At 57.9% G+C, this 24,990-nt stretch overlaps 3 protein-coding genes across 16 annotated transcripts in view; 2 read left to right on the top strand and 1 right to left on the bottom strand.

Moving 5' to 3' along the window:
- Positions 1-2,681: 2,681 nt before the first annotated feature.
- Positions 2,682-24,990, bottom strand: part of LOC117011470 (antigen peptide transporter 2-like) — a 48,395-nt gene continuing 26,086 nt past the window's right edge. For 2 of the 3 annotated variants that reach the window (XM_033086874.1, XM_033086873.1), the window contains 11 exons: positions 8,427-8,955; positions 7,738-7,846; positions 7,530-7,660; positions 6,823-7,028; positions 6,006-6,203; positions 5,526-5,654; positions 5,261-5,449; positions 5,020-5,193; positions 4,487-4,646; positions 4,118-4,245; positions 2,682-3,473 (listed from right to left, as the gene is read on the bottom strand). In XM_033086874.1, coding sequence (XP_032942765.1) covers positions 3,234-3,473; positions 4,118-4,245; positions 4,487-4,646; positions 5,020-5,193; positions 5,261-5,449; positions 5,526-5,654; positions 6,006-6,203; positions 6,823-7,028; positions 7,530-7,660; positions 7,738-7,846; positions 8,427-8,955 — 2,193 coding nt within the window. In that variant the 3' untranslated portion in view covers positions 2,682-3,233. Of the gene's footprint in view, positions 3,474-4,117; positions 4,246-4,486; positions 4,647-5,019; positions 5,194-5,260; positions 5,450-5,525; positions 5,655-6,005; positions 6,204-6,822; positions 7,029-7,529; positions 7,661-7,737; positions 7,847-8,426; positions 8,956-9,159; positions 9,243-24,990 lie in introns of those variants that run through there. The other variant, XM_033086875.1, reaches the window with a different exon arrangement.
- LOC117011471 (antigen peptide transporter 1-like) lies at positions 9,342-17,075 on the top strand. The gene is made up of 10 exons (XM_033086876.2): positions 9,342-9,863; positions 10,239-10,341; positions 10,431-10,776; positions 11,169-11,366; positions 11,849-11,977; positions 12,576-12,785; positions 13,129-13,302; positions 13,871-14,030; positions 14,592-14,728; positions 15,397-17,075. The coding sequence occupies exons 1-10, from the start codon at positions 9,767-9,769 to the stop codon at positions 15,607-15,609; spliced, it is 1,767 nt and encodes a 588-aa protein (XP_032942767.1). The 5' UTR covers positions 9,342-9,766; the 3' UTR covers positions 15,610-17,075.
- The window catches only part of LOC117011468 (tenascin-X-like), a 28,429-nt gene continuing 22,914 nt past the window's right edge, over positions 19,476-24,990 (top strand). For all 12 annotated transcript variants that reach the window (XM_033086851.1, XM_033086855.1, XM_033086856.1 and 9 more), the window contains exons 1-7: positions 19,476-19,671; positions 20,223-20,376; positions 21,121-21,714; positions 22,092-22,181; positions 22,659-23,003; positions 23,378-23,728; positions 24,609-24,965. In XM_033086851.1, the coding sequence (XP_032942742.1) occupies positions 20,238-20,376; positions 21,121-21,714; positions 22,092-22,181; positions 22,659-23,003; positions 23,378-23,728; positions 24,609-24,965 (1,876 nt within the window). In that variant the 5' untranslated portion in view covers positions 19,476-19,671; positions 20,223-20,237. The remainder of the gene's footprint in view (positions 19,672-20,222; positions 20,377-21,120; positions 21,715-22,091; positions 22,182-22,658; positions 23,004-23,377; positions 23,729-24,608; positions 24,966-24,990) is intronic.

Genomic DNA, 24,990 nt, shown 5'->3' with positions numbered 1-24,990 from the left:
TTATGGAGAGGGAAAAGGGGCAAGTACAGGGACTGTAGCAGCACTATGGGGGATGAGGGCCATAGGGAGCATTGGGGGGGATGGGGGCCATGGGGGCACTATGCAGGTCTGGGGGCTATAGGGAACACTATGGGAAGGATGAGGGCTATGGGAATATTATAGGGAATCAGGGATGATAGGAGGCTGTAGGGGGCTCTGGCCCATGGACCCAGCAGGGTGGGTGCTGACAGAGCATCAGCCTACTGCATTTTCATAAACAATTATGCATATTTAAACTTTTCCCGAACAGTTTACATGTTCTAAGAACTGTTTAGCATGGCTCCTCCTCGGGTTTGCCTTTTTAGAGCAGGCTCATTTCTTGGCTGTGGTTTTAGTCATTCTTATTGGTCACCTCCAGCCTGGGCTTTGGTCCATCCTTGGTGCTGATTGCAGCAGGGGTCTTCATCATCGTTCATTGGATGTTATCCCAACCAAGCAAGCAGTTCAATTACCACAGGCATATTCACTGATATGTTTGTTGAGTTAACAGCAGAAATACAAACTATATTTTTACAGCAAAGTTACTTTAACATTATACATATAGCATCCATTTTAGTATTTATGAAAAGCTGAGAAGAATTACAAATTTGTCTTTACAAACGAGCTATGGATCTCCTGGTTGCTAAGACTAGCAGTGAGAGATAAAAGAAACAATGGGAAAGATTCCACTGATTGGTGAATGGAAAAAAAATATTTGCCTTTACAAACAAACTCTAGGTTTGCTGATAAATGAAACTGGATATTGAATGATGAAAGAAGCAATGTGGAAAAAACATGAATGCTATAAGAATTAAAAATTAAAAGGGAGGGTTCTGCATTAGAGGGGAATCTTAGGTATCAGGTGTTTTGGGAAGTCTGTACCTCTCAAGTACCTCAGCCAATGGGGAAAGAGAGACGATAAAAAGGAGGCTGTGTCCTCCAAAAATTAGAGAGATCCCAGGGGATTGCCCTGTGGCCTCTCCCTTTCGAATAAAGCAAAAGGACTCCTTTGTCTCATTTTTGGACATAAACCTCTGGTGTTTGTGGATTAATTTTCCTGACGGGGGAATCCTCGCACCAGCGCTCCCTGCCGGCTGTGACAGGAACTACACCAAAGGGGAAAGTGCCCGCGGCCAAAAAAAATGTCCCTGGGTTCCTGGTTCTGTTTGGTGTTTATGCTGTGGTTGTTGTTTGTTTGCTTTATTATACACTATAGTAAAAAACTGTTATTCCTATTCTCATATCTTTTTTGCCTGAGAGCCCCTTAATTTCAAAATTATAATAATAATTTGGAGTGAAGGGGTTTGTATTTTCCATGCCGAGGGAAGCTCCTACCTTCCTCAGCAGACACCTGTCTCTCAAACCAAGACAAGGTGGATCTCACCATTGTCCCATTCCCTTTAGAATTTCATGGGTGGATTTATCCATTATCCAATTCCCAGAAAGCCTTGACATTCATGTGTACAGAAAAGTGGGACACGGGACCCTGGTGCTGTCCTGCCACGGATTCTGCCCCAGGACCATCAGGATCAGCTGGATGACGGGGGAAGAAATCCAGGATCAGGAGACTGAGTGAGGTGGAATCATTCCCAACAGCAATGGCACCTTCCAGACCTGGGCAAGAGCTGAGGCACTGCCAGGGGAGTGGGAGCAGCACCCATGCCAGGTGGAGGATCCTAGAATGAGTCTGGGAGAGTCTAGGAATGCAGTATCTGTTAATTGGGAATTTGGGAATGAGGAATTTGGGAATGCAAAGCAGCGGGGTGGGGGTTCCCATTTTCCTTCTCACCATCTTGTGCTTCCCAGAGCTGGAATCAAGCTGGAATCTCATCCCAGTGATGGTCACTGTGTCCATCATTTCTGTGTCATGATCCTCATTGGATTCAGCCTCTGGAAGGCCCAATCTGGTAACACATGGGATGGTGGCTAGGGATGAGCACTAATCTGCCCAACAGTGTTCTGGGGATCCTGTGCTGTGGGTGCTGATCACACTTTACGTCCACAAGGAAAAGGGAGAGTAATGGATACCGTATGGTGGCTAGTGAGTACCAGTGGCAGATACAGCTTTGGATCACCTCCATGCAGATGAATCCTGGTGTGTGATCCATGCTGGAATCTCATAGATCTTCTTGTTCTGCAGAAACAGGCAGAGAAGCCAATTGCTTGATTGCAGGTACAGAGCAGGATCTGTGTGGGATTCCAGAAGGAATTCCAGGATTCCAGATCAGGGCATGATTCCAGATTGGGATCAGATAGAATTCTAAAGTGTATCTGGGCTGGATTCCAGAGCAGGATCAGGTGGGATGGATGGAGTGGGATTCCAGAACAGGATCGGGGGATTCCAAAGCAGATCAGATGGTATTGATGGAGCAAGACTGGGGCACAATGGATACAGTAGGATCTGGTGGGATCCCAGAGCAATTCTTGCTCTCTGTAGAGCCAGATCCAGCCTGTGGGATGGGGACAGAGACAGGGCCACACCAACTCTTACTCTCATCCCAGCAGGAATCACCTGAGTGATCCATGGTGCCAGGTCCAACCCCTCCCCTCTCCCTGCAGAAAGCCATAAACTGCTGCTCCCACTCATCATGCAGCAGCCCTTCCCAACAGATTTACTTCCTGTTTTCCCATGTATTAAACACAAGAATTATAATTATGCCAAATAATTAAATACAAATTTAATAATTTTAATTCTGGTGTGAAAATACCAATAAATCCCACTTCCCTCCTCCACTGCCCAGCAGTTCCTCTCTGGAAACCAGGAATAGAAAAGGGGACATAAGGAATTGGGATGAAGACACTGGGGATAGAGATGGGTACACTGGGAACACCAAGAGCTTGGAGTGGGCATGACAGAAATGTGATGAGGATATGACACCCACATCCAGATCCATCCCTAGGGATTTATCTCCCACTCTGTGTCCCATGTCCACGAGCAGACATGGGAGACATGGGGACCAGGGATCATAGGGACACGGTGGGGCTTGGATACATGTGATCTGTGCATGGGGGACACAGAGAAGGATACAGGGGACATGGGAAGCAGGGATCCATGGGTCACAGAGATCCAGGGAATGGGCAAACTTAGGGGAGACAGGGACCAAGGCAGCACAGGGAGTTGGGATCCAAAGGACATGGGGATAAGGGATTCACAGGACACTGACCAGGAGCTGGCTGGGGACACCAGGAATGGGGACATTGGGGCTAATTGCCCTTTATTCCCTGCCAGATGCAGTCCCCTCCTCGCTGCCCATCCTGGGGGCCTCAGTGCTGCCTCCCCCAAGGAGCAGGCGGCTGTAGGCCCCACAGCGTTCCCGCAGCTCGGCTGATGTTCCAGTCTCCACCACGGCTCCGTGCTCCAGCACCACGAGGCAATCAGCTGCATCCAACACCCGTGACCGGTGGGACACGACCAGTACGGTCTGGGCCAGCCCACTGCGCACCCAGCGCTGTGCCTGGGGCCAGAGAACCTTTATCTTCATCCTATCCCATCCAGCTCAGTCCTACCCAGTCCCACCTGATCCCACCCAATCCCACCTAAGCAATCCCACCCCACTGTCCCATTCCTCAGTCCCACCCTAACCCCATCATCCTAATCTTACCATCCCACCTCCCTATTCCCCATCCCATCCCCATGCCCACTACGTCATCCTGTCCACGCTATCCCATCCCACTGTTCCATCCCATCCTACTCCCACCACCCCAACCCTTCCCATCGCATTCCATCTCTCTGTCCTCATCCCAGCCTTCCTATCCCCTCCATTCCCTCTCCACCCCACCTCACCCTATAACATCTCTTTGTCTTCATCCCTTTTTTCTACTTTCCTGCCATCCTACACCCCTGGTCTCCATCCCATCCTCACCATTCCCATCCTACCACCCTGTCCTATTTCTCCACCTTGTTAACCCACACCATGCCATCCAATCCCTGTCTTCATCCTATCATTCCCATTCCATCCCATTATCCCTTATTCCCATCACCCCATCTCTCCAGTCTTCATCCCATCCATCCCATCCCACCATTCCACTCTCATACCAACACACCCCACTTTCACCAACTGCAGCCTTATCCCAACCCTCTCCATCCCACCCCACTCACCGCTGCCTCGTCTCCGTCATCCAGCACCTCGTCGAGAATGAGGACAGCCGGGCGCCGGAGCAGAGCCCGGGCCAGGGCCACACGGCGCCGCTCCCCTGCCGCCAGCCGCCCCCCATACTCCCCAACCTCTGCAGGAGCAATTCCATGGCATCAGTGCGATCTGACCTCAAGGATCCCCCCACACCCCACATCTGCCACCCACCACACTCTCCCACCTCTGCCAGAGGATCCTGGGATCAGGGGGATGTGATCTAGGGGTGCCTCACCCACCCAGCCCTCATCCAGGAGAGCTGAGAACTCCCAACCCCCTCCAACCCCTGGATGAAGCCTCAGGCCCCAGGATTCCCTTGGTAGTCCCCCGGTTCTCACCGGTGTCCCAGCCCTGCTCCAGCCCCTGGATGAAGTCCATGGCTCCAGCAGCAGTTGTGGCCTCCTGCAGCTCTGACTCTTTGCAGTGCTCCAGCCCCAGCAAGATGTTTTCACGGATCGTTCCAGAAAACAGGATGGGATCCTGCTCCACCAGCACCACCTGCCCCAGCCCCAAGCTCTGTGATGCTGTGTTGGCTCTTGGTGTCCCCATCTCAGTTCCACGATCCTATCTCTCCTTGGTGTCCCCATAGTCTCCATCCCTGATCCCATTGTCCCCATCCATGTTCCCAGTGTTCTCATCCCTGACTTTCCACTTTCCCCATCCCTGTCATCCCCATCCCATTTCCCAGTGCTCCCATCCCATTTCCTGCTGTCCCCATCCTATTCCTGGTGTCCCCATTCCTCTTCCCAGTGTTCCCATTCCTGCTCCTGATGGCCTCATCCATGCCTCCCTGCTCCCAGTTCTGTTTTGGTGTCCCCACCCCTGTCCCCATTGTTGCCATTCCATTCCCAGTGTTCCCAGTATCTCTCACCTTCCGGTGCAGGTACTGGTGTTCATATTCTGGCAGTGGGATCCCATCCAGCAGCACCTTCCCACTCTCAGGATCCCGCAGACGCTCCAGCAGTGCCACGGCTGTGCTCTTCCCACTTCCATTGGGCCCCGCCAGTGCTGTCACCTCCCCGGAACGCACCTCAAAGGTTACGTCCTGTGGGATGGGGACAGGTGATGCCAGAATTCCCACCCCAGGAAAACCCACATCCCCCCAGACCCACCTTCAGCACAGGGCGCTCTGGATTCCCAGGATATGTGAAGGAGACCTTCTGAAAAGTGACATGGCCCTGAAGCTTGGGGGGCTCCCGTGTCCCCCCAACATCCCTTGTGGGTTTCCGATCCAGGTATTCCCAGATCTTCTGTCCGGCAGCTGCATTGGTCAGGAATTCATTGAAGCCGTAGAGCAGCACCTAGGGAGAAGGAAGGGGATGGCACCAGGATGGACAGAACCATGAATGAATGGACACGTGGATTCCATGGGATCACCTGGACATGGCTGCCAACCGTGTCCTGGTACAGCAGGAAGGTAACGAGGACCCCAGCAGTGATGGTGGCATCACGGAGCTGCTGGTGGCTCTGGAAGAGCACTAGGACCCGGATGGTCAGGTGGAGCATCTGTGGGTGGGAACAGGGATACTGGTGTCTCCATTCTGCTTCTGGTGTTTTTATCCCTTCATCTTCATGGTGTCCCCATCTCACTCTTGATGTCCCCACACCTGATCCTGATGCTCCCAACCTTTGTCCCAGTGTCCCCATCCTGCTTCCAATGTCACCATTCCCATTCCTGGCATGCCATTCCTGCTCCCAATGTCCCCGTTCTGGTGTCCCCATTCTGCTCTCAGTGTCCCCATCTCAGCTGCTGGTTTTCCATTCCTGATCCCAGTGTCCCGATTCCCAGTATCCTCATCCTTGATCCCAGCACCCCCATCCCCTGGTGTCCCCATTCCCATTTCCAGTTCCCCTGACCCTGTGGACAAGGGTGAAGAATGCCATCTCCAGCTCCATCTGCTCCTTCAGCTTCAGCTCCTTGGCCAGGTTGCAGCTGTGTTGCTTCTCCTCCTCCTCCTCCGCCGAAAAGATACGGATTGTCTCGATGGCACCAACAGATTCCTGAACCCCCGAGGCTGTCCGGGCAGATGCTTCCAGCATTGATCGCTGAAGTGCCTGTGGCAGCATTGAGGGGTCTCCAACTTTCCTAGGTAACCTCCCTGGCCCATCCTGTCCCCAGCATTCCCATCCCACCACACCCATTGCATCCCCACTACTGCATTCCCACCATCCCACAGTTCTCTCTCCCACCCATTCTACCAGTCTTAATCCCACCATCCCCATTCCCACTGTCTCATCCCCATCCCCACCATTCTCATCCCCAGCATCCCACTCCTCTGGTCTTCATCCCCAGTCCCATCCCCCTGGGCCCAATCCATGCACACCATCCCAACCCATCTCCTTATCCCATCCCATCCCATCCCATCCCATCCCATCCCATCCCATCCCATCCCATCCCATTCCCATCCCCATCATTCCATTCCATTCCATTCCATTCCATTCCATTCCATTCCATTCCATTCCATGCCCATGCCAGTATTCCCACCATCTCATTCCCCTGGTCTCTATCCCCTCTCATTCCACCATTTCCATCTTCATCATCTTCCTTTCCATTCGCCATCAACCCCATTCCATCCCATCCCATTCCCCTAGCTTCCATCCTAACTCTGCCCTTCCTGCCCCTTTATCCCACTTCTGTGTCCCCCTCCCACTCTTTCCCTCCTGTATTCCTGACCTGTTCCCGGGCACTCTGGATGCGGCGGGTGGTGATTCCAAGGGGCACCTCCAGCAGTGCCAGCAGCGCCAGTCCCGGTGCCAGCCCCACCATGAATGCCCCCACCACCAGGGCCATTACCAGGCTCCGGAGCAGCTGGTTGGCTCCAGTCGGTGCTGCTGAGCACACCCGTGGCACTTCCGTGGAAAACCGAGCCAGGAGCTCAGCTGCAGGGTGGGAAAAGAGGTTGGGATCATGGTGGGTGGGGACAGAAGGAGAATAATGTGATGGGGACCAGTGGGGTGGGATGGTGGGAATGGGTATGAGACGGCCAGGGTGGAATGGGATAGGACAGTGGAGATGAGATGGTGGGAATGGAGATTGTGGGATAGGATGATGGGCATGGTGAGATGAAGCTGGGGACATGCAATGGGATGGAAGCATGGGAATGAGAATAATAGGGATGGGAAAGTGGATAGAATGGGAAAGTAGGATTGGGACAGGATAGGACATTGGGGTAGAATGAAGCCAGGAAGATGGGATGGGATGGGATGGGATGGGATGGGATGGGATGGGATGGGATGGGATGGGATGGGATGGGATAACAGATGGGACGGGACCAGATGGGACTGAATTCTGGAATGGGGACTGGGATGACACAATAATTGGGATGGGATGGGACTGGTGGGATGGGTCAGGGGGCCTAGGGCTAGGCTGTGCCCTGTTACCTGCTGGTGTTCCCTGGAAGAAGTCCAAGTCTTGGTGCACTAGGTGGGAAAAGAGTCGGAGGCTCAGGCTCTGACGGAGGCGTGCTTTCAACAGCAGGAAGAAGCACCCACGGCACCCAGAAAACAGCACGCTGGGGGGACACGAGGACATGGTGACATCAGGAACCTTGAGCAAATGAGGACGAGCCCTGGGAATGCTGCAACTCACCTGGTGGCTCCAGCAGCCGCCACCATCCCAACAGCTCCAGCGGTGAGTCCATCCCCACTGCGGATGGCATCCAGCACCTTCCCAGTGACATAGGGTCCCAATGTCTCCCCTGGGTGTCACCAAGACTGTGTCACCATGGGTGTGACCACTGACACAGGGGGACCCTGATTTGAGGGGCAGGACCCTATCTGGGTGGTGGGGATCTAAGTTTGGGAAGGCACAACACAGTTTGGGCAGGAGAAAATTTAGAGGGGTCAGGATCCAATTTTGGGGGGGGTTAGTGCCAAATTTAGGGGTTTGACATCCAATTTAGGAGGTCAGTACCAATTTTTGGGGGTTCAGCACATAATTTTAGGGGTCAAAATCTAAACATGGGAGATCAAGACCCAATGCCTTAGAGGTCAACATCCATTTTTGGGCATCAGACCCTAAGTTTGGGGGTCAGCACCCAATTTTGGGGATCAACACTCAACTTTGCAGGGTGAGAACCTAACTGCAGGGGTGAACTCCCAATTTAGGGGGGTCACCACTCAATTTTAGGGTGGTCATCACCTATTTAGGAGCTCAGCACTCAATTTTCAGGAGATAATATCCCATTTTGGGGGGGAGCTCCAAATTGAGGGGTTCCAAATTTGGGGCTGCAGAACCCAAATTTGGGATGTCAGCGCCTGCCACCACACGTCACCCACCAATGGCCGCCAGTACGAGGCAGAGGACGGCAGCTCCAAGGACGTTCCGCTCCTCCCAGGTTAGTGCCAGAACGCGTCGGACGGTGCCAGGAGCCTTGGGGACGTTGCTGGGGGTTTCAGGGACACCGCCGGGGACCGGGGGCGGGGCCCAGGCCAGCAGGGCCAGTACGGCAGCTACGTGGGTGACCCCGAGCCAGGCGGGCGAGGCGGCCGCCAACAGCCCCGGGCCAGCCCCGGACAGCCCCAAGAGGTACCGGAAGGTTCCGAAGGCTGCGGGGGTGGCGGCGACCGTGAAGGCGGCCGCGATGGCGCCGGGGGGACGGCGCGGGGCTAGTAGCCAGGTGGCCACGGTCAGGACGGGCAGGCGCAAGGCAGCTTCGAGCCACACGCCCGCCACGCCTAGCGGAGTCAGCACCGGTACCAGCGGCACTAGTAACACCAGTGCCACAGCATCGGCCACCAGCAGAAGGCCGGGCAGGAGACCAGCGGATGGCAGCGCCATGGCGGGACCAGTACAGACCAGTGCTCCCTGTGTGGGAATGATCAAGAGCCTGTGAACTCACCAGTTAAAACCAGTTAGGACTGGGGTGCTCCCCTGGCCACACCAGTACTCCAGTCTAGACTAGGATGCTTCCAGTCTTGTCCCCTGAGCAGTCCACACCAGTGTTCCCAGTCCAGCCCTCTCAGCTCCCCAGTCCACACCAGTGTTTGAAGCCCAGCTCGGGGCACTTACCAGTCCACACCAGTGCTCCCAGTTCAGCCCCTCGGTGGCTCCCAGAAAAGTCCGTTAAGGTTTCGCTTTCCAGCCCCCGCCTGTCCCGCTCTGCCACGCCCAAACCAGGCCCATTTCCCCGCCCAGACCCCGCCCCTCCCCGCCCAGACCCTGCTCACTCTCAGCCCAAGCCCCGCCCCCTCCTGGCGTCGCCCCCTCCTTCTCGCAACTTGCTCGGGCTCCCTCTACCTAGCAACCGATAACGTCACGTCCACTCTGACCAGTCACAGATGCTCATTCCAGGCTTGTGGGCGTGTCAGGGCCGGGATTCCAGGGGATTCCCGCCGGCCCCGCCCCGCCCCCCGCGCGCCCTTTTCGGCTTTCCGGGAAATCGCGGTAGCCTCCGGGAAGGCACCGGGTGGGATTGGGGAGGCATCCGCCGCACCAGAGACCGAAAAGGTCCAGACTAGAACACACTGGGAGCAGTACCGGGACCTACACGGAGCCTCTGGAACACTCCAGAACCAACTGCTGGAAGAACCGGGACCAACCGGGAGCAGGACCGGGACCCAGCAGGACAAGACCAGGACCCAGCAGGATCAGACCAGGACACACTCCGTGCCCCCTGATGTTTTCTCCCCAGATACGCCGGTTCCTGGCCCTGCTGGCCCCCGATCGCGGGAGCTGGACGTTGGTGGGGGGGCTTATGGTGGCTTCTGCCCTCGGTACGGGGGGACCCCGACGTCGGGAGGGCAGGACCTCTTTGAGAGGCTTCGGGATCCGAACTGGAGGGTTTGGATGTAACTGGGTGGGGGGCAGGACCCGATGGGGGGGTTGCAAGGCCAATTTGAGGGCTCAGAACCCAATTTGGGGGAGGCAGGATCTGATTTGAGGGAGGTCAGAAACCAATTTGTGGATCAGGACCCAATTTAGAGGTAGCGAGCACCCCAATCTGGGGAATCAGGATCCAATTTTGGGACTCAACACACAGTTTTGGGAGCAGTCAGGATCCAGTTTTCGGGCCTCAGCTCCAAATACAGGGGTCACCACTCTGTTTCGGTGTGTTTGGGGCCTCCCACCCTGATGCTGTGTCCCCATAGGTGAGGTGGCTGCCCCGTACTTCACAGGCCGTGTCACCGACCGGGTGACACAGGAGGATGCGACAGCGGCTGTGTGGCCCCTTGTGCTGGTGAGGCTCAGCAGGTGGGTGACACCGGAGCCACAGGGACACCCCGAGGTGCCAGTGAGGTGCTGGTGACCCCGTGCCTCCCCTGACCTCGCTGTCCCCGCAGTGCCATCACTGAGCTGGCCTGTGACAGCATGGCTGCTCTGGCGCTGACACGGGCGCGGAAGCGGCTCCAGTGCGGTGCAGTGGCCGCAGTGCTTCGTGGGGACATGCCCGGGCCTGGGGGCAGCCTGGGAGACACGCCAGGCGCGGTGGCTGAGCGTGTGACAGGGGACGCCGAGGTAGTGCACTCGTCGCTGGCCCATTTGCTGGTGTCGTGGCTGTGGGAGTTGACACGGGCTGTGTCACTGCTGGCCACGGTGGCCTGGCTGTCCCCGGTGCTGGGCTTGCTCACCCTCCTGGCACTGCCCCTCTTCCTGCTGCTGCCACGCACAGTTGGACGTATCCAACAGGTACTGAGGGGACATGGGGTGTGAGGGGCCCTTGTGACCTCCCTGTCCCCAGTGTCATCTCCATGGGCCCCTTATCACATCCTTGTACCTTGAGTTCACTCCAAGTCCTTCCTGTCCCCTTCCTGTGCCTGTTGTCACTTCCTCATGCCCACTGTCACCTCCTCCTGTCCCCCCACTCCCCATCCTCATGGTGACCCTGAGGTGACTTCCCTGGCCCCTCATGACCCCACAGTGACCCTGTGCTAATCCTGATGTAACCCCCCTATTCCTTCTGTGACCCTGTGCTGATTCCCCATCCTCCTCCATGCCCCCGTGTCTCCCCATCCTCATGGTGGTCCCTCTGTGTCCCCTCGTCTGCACTGTGACCCTGGGGTGACCCCCTGTGTCCCCAGGACCTGGCACGGCAGGTGCGGGTGGCAGAGGCCAACACCACTGCGGTGGCCCTGGAGTCACTGGGGGCCATCGGCACCGTCCGGGCCTTTGGGCACGAGGCTGGTGTCACCATGCGGGTCCAGCAGCGCCTCGCCCAGCAGCACCAGTTGGAGAAGAAGGAGGCACTGGCCTATGCAGCTGGATGCTGGGCCAGTGGGGTATGGTGGCATTGGGGGCATAGGGGTATGAGGAACAGTGGCATGGAAATGGGGGATGTGTTGGCACAGGGCTGGGGGCAAGGGCACAAGGTGACAGGGGGCTGGGAGATGTGTCAATGTGGTGGTGTTGGAATAGGAGACATGGGGATGTGGTGGTGTCAGAATAGGGGACATGGGGATGTGGCAGCAGGAGGTTACATTGGGTAGGGTGGCAGGGGGATGAAGACATGGGGGCAGGGGCATCGTGATACAGGGATGGGAGATGTGGTGACAGGGGCTGGGGTACAGGAACACAGGGGACACAGGGACATGGTGGCATGGGGGTTGCAGGACATGGGGAGCAGCAGTATGGGACCAGGGGACATGGAAACACAGTAGCCTGGGGCAGAGTGGCATGAGAATGGGTGGCCTGGGGAAGGGGACACAGTGGATGACACAGTGACATGAAGTTGGGCTAACACCCTGTGTCCCTGTTTCCCCAGTTCCCTTCACTGGCTCTGAAGGTGGCAGTGCTTGTCTTGGGGGGGTACTTGGTGTCTGCAGGGACTGTCACTCCTGGGGAACTGGTGGCCATCCTCATGTGCCAGCTACACTTCATCCGTGCTGTGGAGGTGATGAGAGTGTCCCCTACATGTCCCCAGTGTGTCCTCTCCTGTTCTCAACCCCATTCCCCCACCATGTCCCTTTGTCCCCTCATCCCCCCAAGTGATGTCCCCATCCTCTTTTGGCCATGTTCCCATCCCTTTCTCCTGTGTCCCCAGCCCCTCTCTGTTGTGTCCCCTCCATGTCCCCATGTTCCCTCACTTATGTCCCAGTCTGCACCTGCCATGTGCCCTGTGTCTCCATCTATGTCTCCATGCCTATTTGCCATGTCCCCAGCTTGTCCTAGCCATGTTTTTTCCCCCCAGTCTCCAACATAACCCTCCTGTGCCCCTGCTGTGCCCCTCCAAGCCTCATCCCCACCTGGCTGTGTCTCTCCCTGTCCCCATGTTCCCCTATGCTCCCCTGTGTCCCCAGGCTCTGCCATGTCCCATGTCCCCTCATGTCCCCATCGTCACCCATGTCCCACTGTCTCCTGTATCCCCAATGGCCCTTGTGTCCCCCACGTCCTTCCATGTCCCCAAGCCATGCCATAGCTCCTCCATGTCACCTCATGTCTCTGTGTGTCCTCCTCATGTCCCTGTGTCCCCAATGTGTCTATGTTCCCAGAACGTGCTCCGGTACCTTCCATTCCTGGCCAAGGCCTTTGGCTCCTCTGAGACACTCCTGGAACTGCTGGAGCAGGCCAGGAAGGTGACACCTGGAGCAGGGCCACCGTCACCTGTCACCCCCGACAACCATGAGACCACATGGACTCCAGGCCTATGCCTCAAGGATGTCTGGATGTCATATCCTGGACGGTCTGAGCCAGTCCTCAAGGTAATGGGTGACACAGGGGCATGGGGAGACGTGGGGCATATGGGGGAATATGGGACATAAGGGGACAAGGCGATATTGAGGATATGAAGAGAACATGGGGAAAACATGGGACAGGGGCACAAGGGGATACTGGGGATGTGGAAGGGATATTGGGGTTACAAGGGGACATTGGGAGGACATGGGGAAACATGGGACTTGGGGGGCTATGGGATGGGGATACTGGGGATATGGGGGGACAAGGGGATATTGAGGATATGGGGGACAAGGGGATATTGGGACCGCGGGGGCACAGACGGGGGGGACACGGGGAGGTGTCGGATGCGATCCCTGTTCCTGCCACCAGGGGGTGTCGCTGTCGCTGCGCCCCGGGGAGGTTGTGGCTGTTTTGGCGCCCCCTGGCGGCGGGAAGAGTTCGCTGGTGGCGGCGGCGCTGGGGCTGCACCCCCTGGCGGGCGGGGCTGTGCTGCTGGACGGGAATCCCGTGACCCCTCGCTCGGCCCCTGCTCTGCGACAGCAGGTGACACACACGGGCCACCCTCGGGCTGCCACGGCTATCCCTGGGTCACCATCCCTCCCTTGCTGCTGTCCCCCTGTCACCAAACCTCTCCAGTGTATTCGTATGGCCACCCTGTTGTCCCCAACAGGTCCCCACAGCCACCCCTGTGTCTGCATCTGGTGGTCAGAAGGTCCCCACTGCTGCCCCCAAGTCACTCCTGTGCCCCAAATGGGTTCCTACTGCCACCCCAAGGTCACCAGTGGGTGCCCTCAGTGCCACCCCCTGGGTCCCCAGTTCCACTACGGTGTCACCTGGGTCCCCAGTTCCACCCCTGTGTTACAAGTGGGTTACCTTGGCTACCTCCAGGCCACCCGTCCCAACATCCATGACCACCATGTCACCCTATGTTCTCAACACATCCCCACTGCCACCCCCAGGTCACTCTTGTGTTCCCAACAGTTCTTCACAGCCATGCCTATGTAATGAGCCAGCCCCACCATGACCTTGTCACTACCCTATATCTGCACATGTCCTCTCCTTGTCCCTGCCAAATCCCTGTGTGGTGCCATGTCTCCCCATGTCCCCACAGGTGACTGGTGTCCCGCAGTGCCCATCCCTCTTGTCTCGCTCCCTCAGCGCCAACATCACGCTGGGCTGGGAACACAAGGAGGAGACACAGGTGGTGGCAGCAGCACGGCGGGTGGGGGTGCACACTTGGGCCAAACAGCTGCCACAGGGTTACAACACAGGTACAGTAACTGTCCCCATGGTCCCCCTGTAGTGTCCCCTGTGTGTGCCAAAGATGTCCTACAAGTGTCCCAATAATGTGTCCAAGGTGTCCCCTTGGTCTCCTCAGTTTCCCCAATGTGTCCCTGTCATGACCCCATGATGTTGCTGTAGTGTCCCTTGCTGTCACCATCCCCAAGGTGTCTGTAATGTCCCCACGGTCTCCCCTCGCTGTTCCTTCTGTCCTCTCACTGTTCCCTGACTGTCCCCGTGGTGTCCCCATGGTCTCCCCATGCTGTCCCCTCCACGTCCTCTCTGTGTCCTCACTGTCACCTTGTTGTCCCATCTCTGTTCTCCCTGTGCACCCCAGAGTAGGGGGTGCAGGGGGTGTAGCTTCCTAACATGTCCCCACTTTCTCCCCTCTATGTCCCAAATTTGTCTCCATGGTGTCCCTTCAGTGTCCCCTCGGTGTCCCCTCTGTCCACACCCTGTCCCCTCCCTGTCCCCAGAGAGGTGGGTGCACAGTGGGTGTGGCTCCCCAGTGTGTCCATGTGATGTCCCCATGGTGTCCTCTCTGTCCCCAGAGGTGGGCCCACGGGGGATGCAGCTTTCAGGGGGACAGACACAAGGGGTGGCGCTGGCCCGGGCCCTGCTCAGGACCCCCCGAGTGCTGGTGCTGGATGAGCCCACGCGGGCACTCGACCCCGTGATCCGGCGCCAGGTAGGTGGCAGACCTGTCACTGTGTCCCATGGCCCCATCCCCCTGGTCCCCTGGGTCCCCTTGTCCTCTGCATCCTCACTCCCTGGGTCCCCAGTCCTCATGTCCCCCCATATGCCCTATGTCCCCTGTGTCCCCATGTCCCCTGGGTCCCCACTCCCCGTATCCCTTTGGTTGCTGCCCCTCATGTCACCTAGGGTCTCCTAAGTCATCAAGTTCCCTGGATCCCTGCCCTTGTGTCCCTTTGGTCCCTATGTATCCCCTAGGTCCCTTCTTTGTCCCCATGTTCTCTGGGTTCTCACTCTCCATGTTTTTTGGGTCCCCAATCCTTGTGTCCCCCATATGCCCCGTGTCTCCTGGGTCCCCTCTGTTCCCACTCCCTGTATCTCCTTGGTTGCTGCCCCCGATGTCCCCTGGGTCCCCTGGGTCACCTAATCCCCTGGTCCGCTTGGTACCCATGTCCCCACCTACCCTGGGTCCCCACGTCCTCATTTCACCTGGGTCCTTGTCCCACATGACCCCAGTCCCAGAGTCCCCGTGGTCCCGATGTCTTCTGGATCCACATGTCACCTCTCCCCGGGTCCCTTACTGTGCTTCCCACCCTGGAGTCCCCTGACACTCCCATGTCACCCCTTGTCCCCATGTGCCCTGACCCTGCTGTGTCTCCACAGGTGGAGCAGGAGCTGCTGTGTTCCGGCGGTGCCGGGGCAGGGGAGGGGCCGGCAGTGCTGCTGGTCACAGGGCGGGTGGCACTGGCCCAAAAGGCACCCAGGGTGGCCCTACTGGACGGGGGACGGCTGCGGGAGCTGGGGAGCCCTGAGGAGCTCAGGACCCTCCCGTGGGCAGCAGCGGGAGACGCTGGGAATGGGGAGGGGGACGACTAGGGCAGGGAGGGGGACGCTGGGGATGGAGACTGTGAGAACAGGGGTGAGGACGCTGCAGGGGAGGGGCAGTGGAGACATGGAGAACAAGGATGGGGACACCGTGGGGGAAGGAGGGGTGACTTCGGGGCCAGGGCTGTGATAGTGACCGAGTCAATAAATCTACAGATTTATACATCAATAAATCAATAAATCAAGCAATAAACGTGTCGAGAGTGGGGCTGGGGCCGGAACCACCCTCGGCTGAGCCCCGTGGCCCCTCCCCCCTCCATGAGCTCATCGTGTTGATGGAGAAAATTCCTTGGCGGGGGCGGGGGGCACACGCGGTGGGGGGGGAACACGGAGGGGAGAAAAGGGGGAGGACCAGGGGAGGACATCGGGTGGACATGGGGCACCCCCCCACTCTGTTCCCTTCCATGTCTGCCCCGCCCCGGCCTTCTGGCCTTTTGAGGGGTCCCAGGAGCGCCCCCCGCCCCCCCCGCTGTTGTTGTTGCTGCCGGGGCAGTGAGTCACGGCCACGCCCGGACTGGGAGCACTGGGAGGGGTTGTGCTGGGGCACTGGGATGAGCTATACTGGTGTTACTGGGAGCCCTGGGGCGGTCTGTGCCACATTACTGGTGTTACTGAGAGCATTTGGACAGATTGTACTGGTGTAATTGAGAGGACTGGGGTGGACTGTGCCGTGTTACTGGTGTTACTGGGAGTCATAGGTTAGGCTTACTGGTTAGGCTTACTTGCTTATTTGGGGTTGCTGGTGTCAATGGAATGGGCCATACTGGTGTTACTGGGAGGACTGGGGTGCACTGTGCCACTATACTGGTGTCACTGGGCGCACTGGGGCAGGCTATACTAGGGTTCCTGGGAGCACTGGGATGGGCTTTCCCATGCTACTGGTGTCACTGGGATGGGCCATACTAGTGGTATTGGGAGCTGTGGGTCATGCTGTGCTGTGTTACTGGTGTCACTGGTGTCACTGGGAGCACTAAAGGGCTGTGGGGGGGTAGGTGGCACTGGGTTTACTGATGGTTCTGGGAGCACTGGGATGGACTAGACTGGGGATCTTGTGAACTGGGGGTCAGTCTGAGGCACTTTACAGGTGTCACTGGGAGTCCTGGGATGTGCTGTGCCTGTGTTAGTGGTGCGCTGGTGTCACTGGTGCCACTGGGATGGACTAGACTTGGGTTCTCATGGTCTGGGGGGTCAGTCTGAGGCGTGCTACTGGTGAAACTGGGGGCACTGGGATGTGCTGTGCCTGTGTTAGTGGTGCACTGGTGTCACTGGGAGCAGTGGAATGGACTACACTGGGATTCTTGTGAGCTGGGAGCATGTTACTGGTGTCACTGGGATGGACTGCACTGGGGTCCTTGTGAGCTGGGGGTCAGTCTGAGGTGCATTACTGGTGTCACTGGGAGTACTGGGAGCCCTTCCATCTGGATTGTTTGGTTTCCATGGTGACTCCCCAAACACGGGCGGGGGCGGCTCCCCTGGGGGGGGCGGGGAGGGAGTGGCCCAGGCCCCGCCCCCGGCCCCGCCCCCCTTGGGCCACCCCGCCCGACCAAGAGCGAGAACGCAGCGGGATCGGCCGGAGGTTCTGGGGCAACTGGGGGGACTGGAGGGTCGCTGGGGGGGTCACAGGGGTGACACTGGGATGTGACTGGGCGGAGTTTGGGAGAACTAGGCAAGACTGGGGGGCACTGAGAGAATTGGGGGAAACTGGGGGGAATTGGGGGCTCTGGGAGGGACTGGGGAGTATTGGGACAACTGAGAGGGACTGGAGGAACTGGGAGGGACGGGGGGAACTGGAGGCACTGTGGGAATGGGGGGGACTGGGGGGCACTGTGGGAGACTGGAGGAATTGGAGTGCACTGGGGGGAACGGGGGGCACTATCAGCTCTGGAGGAACTGTGGGGTTTGGGGGACTGGGAGGGACTGGGAATTACTGGGAGTTACTGTAGGGGGTCACTGGTGGTTACTGGAGAGTCGCTGGGGTTACTGGGAGGTGCTGTGGTTTGACGTGTCTGTGTGTCTCCAGGAATGTCCCCCCAGGCATCCCTCGTCCTCTCAACAGTCCCTGTGTCGCCATGGGTCACCCTGTGCCCCCCTCGTGTGTGTCCCTGTGTCCCTCAGGTGTCCCCAGAGATGTTCCTATGTCCCCTACTGCTGCACATGTATCCCTGGGAATGTCCGCAGTGGCGTCCCCTGGGTGTCTCTCTTTCCCCCCTGTGTCACCGTGGGTGTCCCCCAAGATGTCCCTGTTCCCCTGCATCCCCCCCATGGATGTTCCCTGTGCTTCATGTGTGTCCCTTGTGTGACCCCAGGGTGTCTCCACATCCTCCGCGTGGGTTCTTTCCCCTGGACATCCCCACCGCTGTCCCTATGTCCTTTATTGGTGCCTGTGCGTCCCCATGGATGTCCCTGCATCCTCATGCCATGTGCCTGTGTGCCCTAGCTGTCCCCACATGTGCCTGTGTCCCCCCATGGGTTGTACCCGTCTTTCTCCACAATGTCCCTGTTCCCTCGTGGCTGCCTCTGGATATCCTCATGTCCCCGTTTTCCCCCAGGACGATGCCGGTGACCCTGGAACTGCGGCTCCTTCTGCTGGCACTGGCGCTGCGGGGTGAGGCAGTGTCCCCGTCAGTGTCCCCTGCCACGTCTCCCCCCGAGCCTCCCTCCGAGACGTGCGGGGCAGCGCTGGCCGATGTGCTGAGGCGGCTGAGGGAGCTCGAGGGACACGTGCAGGCACTGAGGGGACACTGTGGGGACACGGGGGGACCCCAGGCCGGCACAGGTAACACGGGGAAGCTCCAGGCTGGGACAGGGGAACACAAGGTCACTGGGAGGGTCACTGGGGGTGTCATTTGGGGGGTCATTGGGGAGGTTGGTGGGGGTCACTGGGGGAATCATTTGGGGGGTCATTGGGGGGTCATGAGGGAGAGATCATTGGGGGGTCGGTGGAGTGGTCATTGGGGATATATTGGGGGATCACTGGGGTGGTCATTGGGGGGTCATTGGAGGGGTCACTGGGGTGGTCATTGGGATGGTGATTGGGGGTCACTGGGGTGGTCATTGGGATGGTGATTGGGGGTCACTGGGGTGGTCATTGGGGGGTCATTGGGGGTCACACCCATGTCCCGTGTCCCCCAGGCCGGTCGGTGCAGCTCTGTGCCCCACCTGCCGGCAAGGGCTGTGCTTGCCCCGCCCCCTCGGGCGAAGCCCCGCCCCCAGCCCCGCCCCCCGCGTGTCCCCGCGGCTGCAGTGACCAGGGCCGGTGCGAGCGCGGTCGCTGCCGCTGCTTCCCGGGCTTCAGCGGCCCCGACTGTGCCACCCCCGCCTGTGCTCCGGGCTGGGGTGGGGCCCGCTGCGACATCGGTGCGTCTCAACGCCCCCCGGTACCCCTCAGTGACCTCCATCTTCCCCGTGATCCCACTGCGGCACCCCCGCGTGTATCCTGGGATGGGAGGAGAATCTGCGGCGACATCGGGGACTCCCCAGTGCTTCCGCTGCCCCTCAGTGGCTTCCCAGTGACACCACCCCAGTGGTCTCAATGCCCCGCTGCACCCCTCCATCCTAGGGAGCGGCCCAGGACTGGTGACACCAGTGCATACCCAACTGTTCCCCAGTGCCCTTCAGCATTCCTCCAGTGCTCCCATCCTAGTGCTCCCAGTACACCTCCACTTCTCTCCCCATCCATGAGGGGTTCTCATGCCACCTCAGTGTGTCCTCGAGTGTCCCTATGTGCCACTCCCAGTGCCCCTCAGTGCCTCCCAGTGCCCCCTGAGTGCCCCCATCCCATTGTGTCCCCAGTGTGTCCCCAGCATGTCCTAGGGCGTTCCCAGGGTGTCCCCATCCCATAGATCTCTATCCCAGGGTGTCCCTGTGGTGTCCCCAGGGTGTTCCCCATCCCATGAGTGTCCCCTGGTGTCCCCATGGTGTCCCTGCACTGTTCCCTCAGAGGTGCCCTGGGTGACACCACGGTTGGCCTCCCGCACTCCAACGTCCCTGCGCATCACCTGGCCCCAGCCTCTTGTTCCTCCTGATGGCTACCGGGTGACACTTGTCCCCCTGGTGAGTAGGGACACAGGAGACATGGGGGTGGGACAGGGACAGGAAGGGACACAGAGGGGAGCAGGGACATGGAAGGGACAAAACCCCAGTGCCACCCATATGGCCACAATGAGATGACCTCAATATGTCCCCAGATATCCCCATGTGTCCCTGTGGTGTCCTCAGTGGTATCCCAATGGGTCCCAAATATGTCCCCCATAAACCCTCCACTATGCGTCCCAAACATGTGCATCCCCCCAGCACATTTCCAATGTGACCCCAGTATGTCCCATGGTGTCCTCAATCTGTGTCCAATGTGTCCCAGGGTTCCCTATTCTGTCTCCACCATGTCCCCAGTGTGTTCCCATGGTGTCCCCAATGTATCACCCAACGAATCCCCATGAGTGGCCACACTGTGTCTTCAGTATATCCTCAGCATGTTTCCAATGTATCCCTGAAGTTCCCAGCATGTTCCTAAGGTGTCCCCAGTGTGTCCTCAATGTGTTCCCAGTGTCTCCCTGTTGTGTCCCCATAGTTTCCCCCCCATCCCCTCACACTGTCCCTGTCCCCAGGACGACCCTGTGGCCATGACCACGCACGAACTGCCCAGCTCTGCTGTCGCCTTCTCAGTGACAGGGCTGTCCCCAGGCCGCCCCTTCGAGCTGCTGGTCCAAGCCCGGCGGGGGCCACATCTGGGGGCACCTGGGGTCCTGCGTCTGCGCACAGGTGGGGACACTTGAGGACACCACAGGGATGCCTGGGAACACCTTGGGAACAGGGAAGGGGGTGGGGCAACAGGGACAGGGTGGAAATGGCGTGGAGATGAGGATGGAGAGGGCCTGGGCTCTTGCACTTGTGCATGGGTGGGGACACCTGGGGATAAGGCAGGTGGCACACAGATGGAGTTAGGGACACAGCAGGGACAGGAATGGGAGTGGGGATGGAAGGACAGTAGCGGGGACAGTGGGTGGCATGGGGACAGGGTGATATACAGATAGCAATGGGGATGGCACCAGGATGGGGACAGTGATGACATGGGGTCACCATGGGGGCAGGGACAGCAAGGGGACAAGGATGGGGTTGATGCTTGCATGGGCATGGGGACAGGGATGAGAGGCATGGGGACACATGTGTGATAACACAGTGTCACAGTTCAGGGGGACAGCCCAGATGTGTGGTCAGGAATGGCACAGGGATGGGAATGACACAGGGATGGCAACAGCACGGGGATAGTGTGGTATTGAACAGAGATGGGACAACACAAGAATGGGGCTGGGGACAGCGATGACATGACCAAGGGGGTAGGGGATGGGAACAGGGATGCCAGGGGAACAGGGATAGGGGTAGCATGGGCATGGATACAGTGACTAACATGGATGTGGGGACAGGGGTGGGATAGGAATCAGAACAAGGATGTCCCCCAGAGACTCTCTGCCACGACTGGTGACATGAGTCTCCTTTGCTCCACAGCACTCATCCCACCTGTTCCCCACTATGAGGGGTCCCCGGGGTTGCCTCAGGGCTCCCTGGGATCCCCAGCAGTGGCACCATCAGCCCAAGGGCCCCCAGAGTCCCCAGGATCCCCAGGGTCACTGGGGTCCCCAGGGTCACTGGTCTCACCCGTATCACCACACTTGCCTTTGGGGTCACCAGCATCCCCCAAGGTTCCAGCATCCTCAGTAACTCGAGGGTCCCTGGGATCCCCAGCACCCTCAAGATCATCAGTCTCACCAGAATCACCAGAGTCACCAGCATCACCAGATTTCTCAGTGTCACCAGTGTCCCCAGACTTGCCAGGGTCCCCCGAGTCCCCAGTGTTTCCAGGGTCCACTCCACCCCCATGGTCCCCAGTGTCCCCACTGCCCCCAGGCATCCCCTCCCTGCAGGACTTGGTGGCCCGACTGTCCACGTACAGTGGATCCCTGCTCCAGCGTCTCGAGAGCCACCTTAGGGCCACCAACTACCCCCTCCGTGGCAACCAGACAGTGCCAGGGGTGGCCCGTGCCATCCTGGCCTACATCCTGCGCCGACACTCAGCCCTTGGGAGAGGACAGGGACCCACAGGTGGGTGTGAAACAGGAGAGGGTGGGAGCATTGGGGAGGGGGATGGGGGAAAAGGATGCCTCAGGGACGGGGGGTACAAGGGGAGGGACATCCTGAAGAACAGAACAGAGGGGATGGGAGAAAGGAACATCACAGTGAGGGGAATGTGGGGAGGTGGTGGGGTGATAGTGGGAGTGGGGAGTGGGACAGGGAAGGGACATTCCACGGAGGGTGTGATGGAGGGGATGGGGGAAGAGAAATAAGTAGGATGGGGAGGATGGGTGGAAAGACATCCTGAGAAGGAGGAGGATAACTGGAGACAGGGGGAGGGACATCCTGGGGAGGGGGATGAGAAAGATGGGGTGGCAGGGATGTCCTGTAACACTCTGTGGGGGCAGGCGAGAATGGAAACCAGGACCCGGTGCTGGAATGGGGGGACATGGATGGAGTGAAGCTGACAGAGCCATGGAGGGACATGGGGAAAACAGGTACCAATGAGAGGGGGTAATGGCTGGGATGAGCTCAGGTGTTGCACTTGATGATCCTTGTGGGTCCCATCCAGTTCAGGAGAGTCTGTGATTCTGTGATACCTGAGATGGAGAGAGGAGGGATGGATGGATGGATGGATGGATGGATGGATGGATGGATGGATGGATGGATGGATGGATGGATGGATGGATGGATGGATAGTGACTGTGATGGGTAATGATGAATGGTGATAATAATGATGATGATCAGTGGTGAATGGATAGTGGATATTGGGGCAATTTGTTGGAAGGTTTGATGTATCAAATCAGTGGTTAGACGGTTGGATGATCCAAAGGAGGGAGAAAAGGGAAACGTGCATGCCAAGAACTGTTCTTGAATGGATGAGTGGACGAAAGATGGAATGAATGATCCAGAAGATGAAAGTGTGGATGGATATTCAGATGGACACATCCATTACCATCCCATATTCATCACAGCTGCAGAAGAGCCAGAGGAGTTGCCCCTGCCCTCAGAGGAGCAAAAATATCTGAAAGTTCACACTGAGAGCCCCCCAGTACTGCAGGCAGTACTGGGGGAGCTGAGGGTCTCCAGCATTAGCCCCAGATCTGTGGGGCTGCAGTGGACTGTCCCCATGGGCTCCTTTGACTCCTTCACGCTGCAGTACCGGGATGCCCAGGGTCAGCCCCAGGCCCTGCCCATTGATGGAGGATCCCGATCAGTGACAGTGCCAGGGCTGTCCCCATCTCGCTGGTACCGCTTCCACCTCTATGGGCTACGGGGCAAGAAGAAGATTGACCACGTTTCCACCGAGGTCATGACAGGTAATGGGAAAGGTCCAGAGCGGGAGGGTGGGTGGATGGGTAGATGAAGGATGATGAGTGAAGGAAGAGATGGAGGGATCAAGGGATGGAAGAATGGGTAGGTTGAGGAAGGGGTAGAGGAGGTGCAGGAGTGGCTGGCTGGCTGGCTGGATGGATGGATGATGCATGATTGTTGTTGGGGGTATTTTGTAGGTGGTTTGACATATCAAATCAGTGGATGACCCAGTGCAAGGTGAGATTGAAGAAGGAGTAGAAGGAAAAGGTGTATAGTATGCCCTGTGAATAAATGAATGGGTTGGTTGGTGGGTGGTGGGATAGGTGTTTAGATGGACACAGGCATTCCCACACCCATCACTATCCACTCTCCACCACAGCTCCAGCAGAGCCAGAGGAGCTGCCCCTGCCTTCAGAGAAGCCCAAACACGAAAAACATCAAACTGAGTCCCCTGAGGCACCCCTTATGCGGGCAGTACTGGGGGAGCTGAGGGTGTCCAGTGTCAGCCCCGACTCCGTGCAGCTGCAGTGGAGTGTCCCCGAGGGCCCCTTTGACTCCTTCACTCTGCAGTACCGGGATGCCCAGGGCCAGCCCCAGGCCCTGCCCATTGATGGAGGATCCCGATCAGTGACAGTGCCGGGGCTGTCCCCGTCCCATCGGTACCGCTTCCACCTCTATGGGCTGTTGGGCAGGAAGAAGATTGACCACGTCTCCACCGAGGCTGTGACAGGTGAGGGAGAAGGTCGGGGGATAAGGATGCTTAGAGGGAGGGAGAGAAGGAGGGATTAAGGGATGGGGGAATGGGTGGGTGTAGGAAGGGGTAGAGAGGTGCAGGAGTGGAAAGATGGAGGATGGATGAGTGGATGGATGGATGGATGGATGGATGGATGGATGATGATTGGAGGGCTGCATGAATATATGGATAGATGCACGGTTAAGGTGAGACATAGATGCATTGATGGATGGATTGTTGGATGGGCGGAAGAAGAGGTTAGGAATGGTTGGATGATTGAAAATGAATGGTGGCTTCTGGGTGTGTTGGTTGGGTAGATTGAAGGACAGGGGGATGGTGGAGAATGCATGGATGGTGATAGATGATATATCAATGGAGGGGGCCTCCTGGGTGGACTGGATGGATGAATGCTGAATGGACACGTGGCTGGACAGGAGCACATGTGGCTGAGCCCATGGCTGGTTTTTTGCTCTGAGTGTAGAGAAATAGGCGTGTAGGATTGTATTCAGATCAGATTAAAATAGGATTGTATTCAGGGACTGGCTGAAGGAAACAGGATGGATGAATGAATGGATGGATGAAGATGGATGAATGGATGAAGATGGATAATGGATGACAGCTGTTGGGGCAGTCAGTAGTTTGACATGTCAGATCAGTGGATGGGTGGTTGGATGACCCAGTGGAGGGTGAGATTAAAGAAGTTAAAGGAAAATGTGCATGGTATGACCTGTAGTTGGGTGGAAGGGTATATGATGGGTGCCAGAATGGATAACCCTGCAGATAAAAGTGTAAATGGAAGGATGTGTGCATTGATTTGTTGGTGGTGGGATGGATGATTGTATGGACACAGGGATTCCCATGCCATCATCCATTGCAGGCACAGAAGAGCCAGAGGAGTTGCCCCTGCCTTCAGAGGAGCAAAAACATCCGAAAGTTCACACTGAGACCCCTCCATCTGATGCCCCACCGGTGCCAGCAGTGCTGGGGGATCTGAGGGTCTCTAGTGTCACCCCCAGCTCTGTGGGGCTGAAGTGGAGTGTCCCTGAGGGCTCCTTTGACTCCTTCACGCTGCAGTACCGGGACGCCCAGGGCCTGCCCCAGGCCCTGCCCATCGATGGCGAGTCCCGATCGGTGATGGTGCCGGGGCTGTCCCCGTCCCGCCGGTACCGCTTCCACCTCTATGGGCTGCGGGGCAGGAAGAAGATTGACCGTGTCTCTATTGACACTATCACAGGTGAGATGGAGGGTCAGAGGGATGG

Source organism: Catharus ustulatus, unplaced genomic scaffold, assembly GCF_009819885.2.
Source record: "Catharus ustulatus isolate bCatUst1 unplaced genomic scaffold, bCatUst1.pri.v2 scaffold_62_arrow_ctg1, whole genome shotgun sequence".
NCBI classification, from domain to species: Eukaryota; Metazoa; Chordata; class Aves; order Passeriformes; family Turdidae; genus Catharus; species Catharus ustulatus.
Note: the sequence above shows the minus strand (reverse complement) of the source record. Positions and strands in the feature narration are given on the sequence as shown.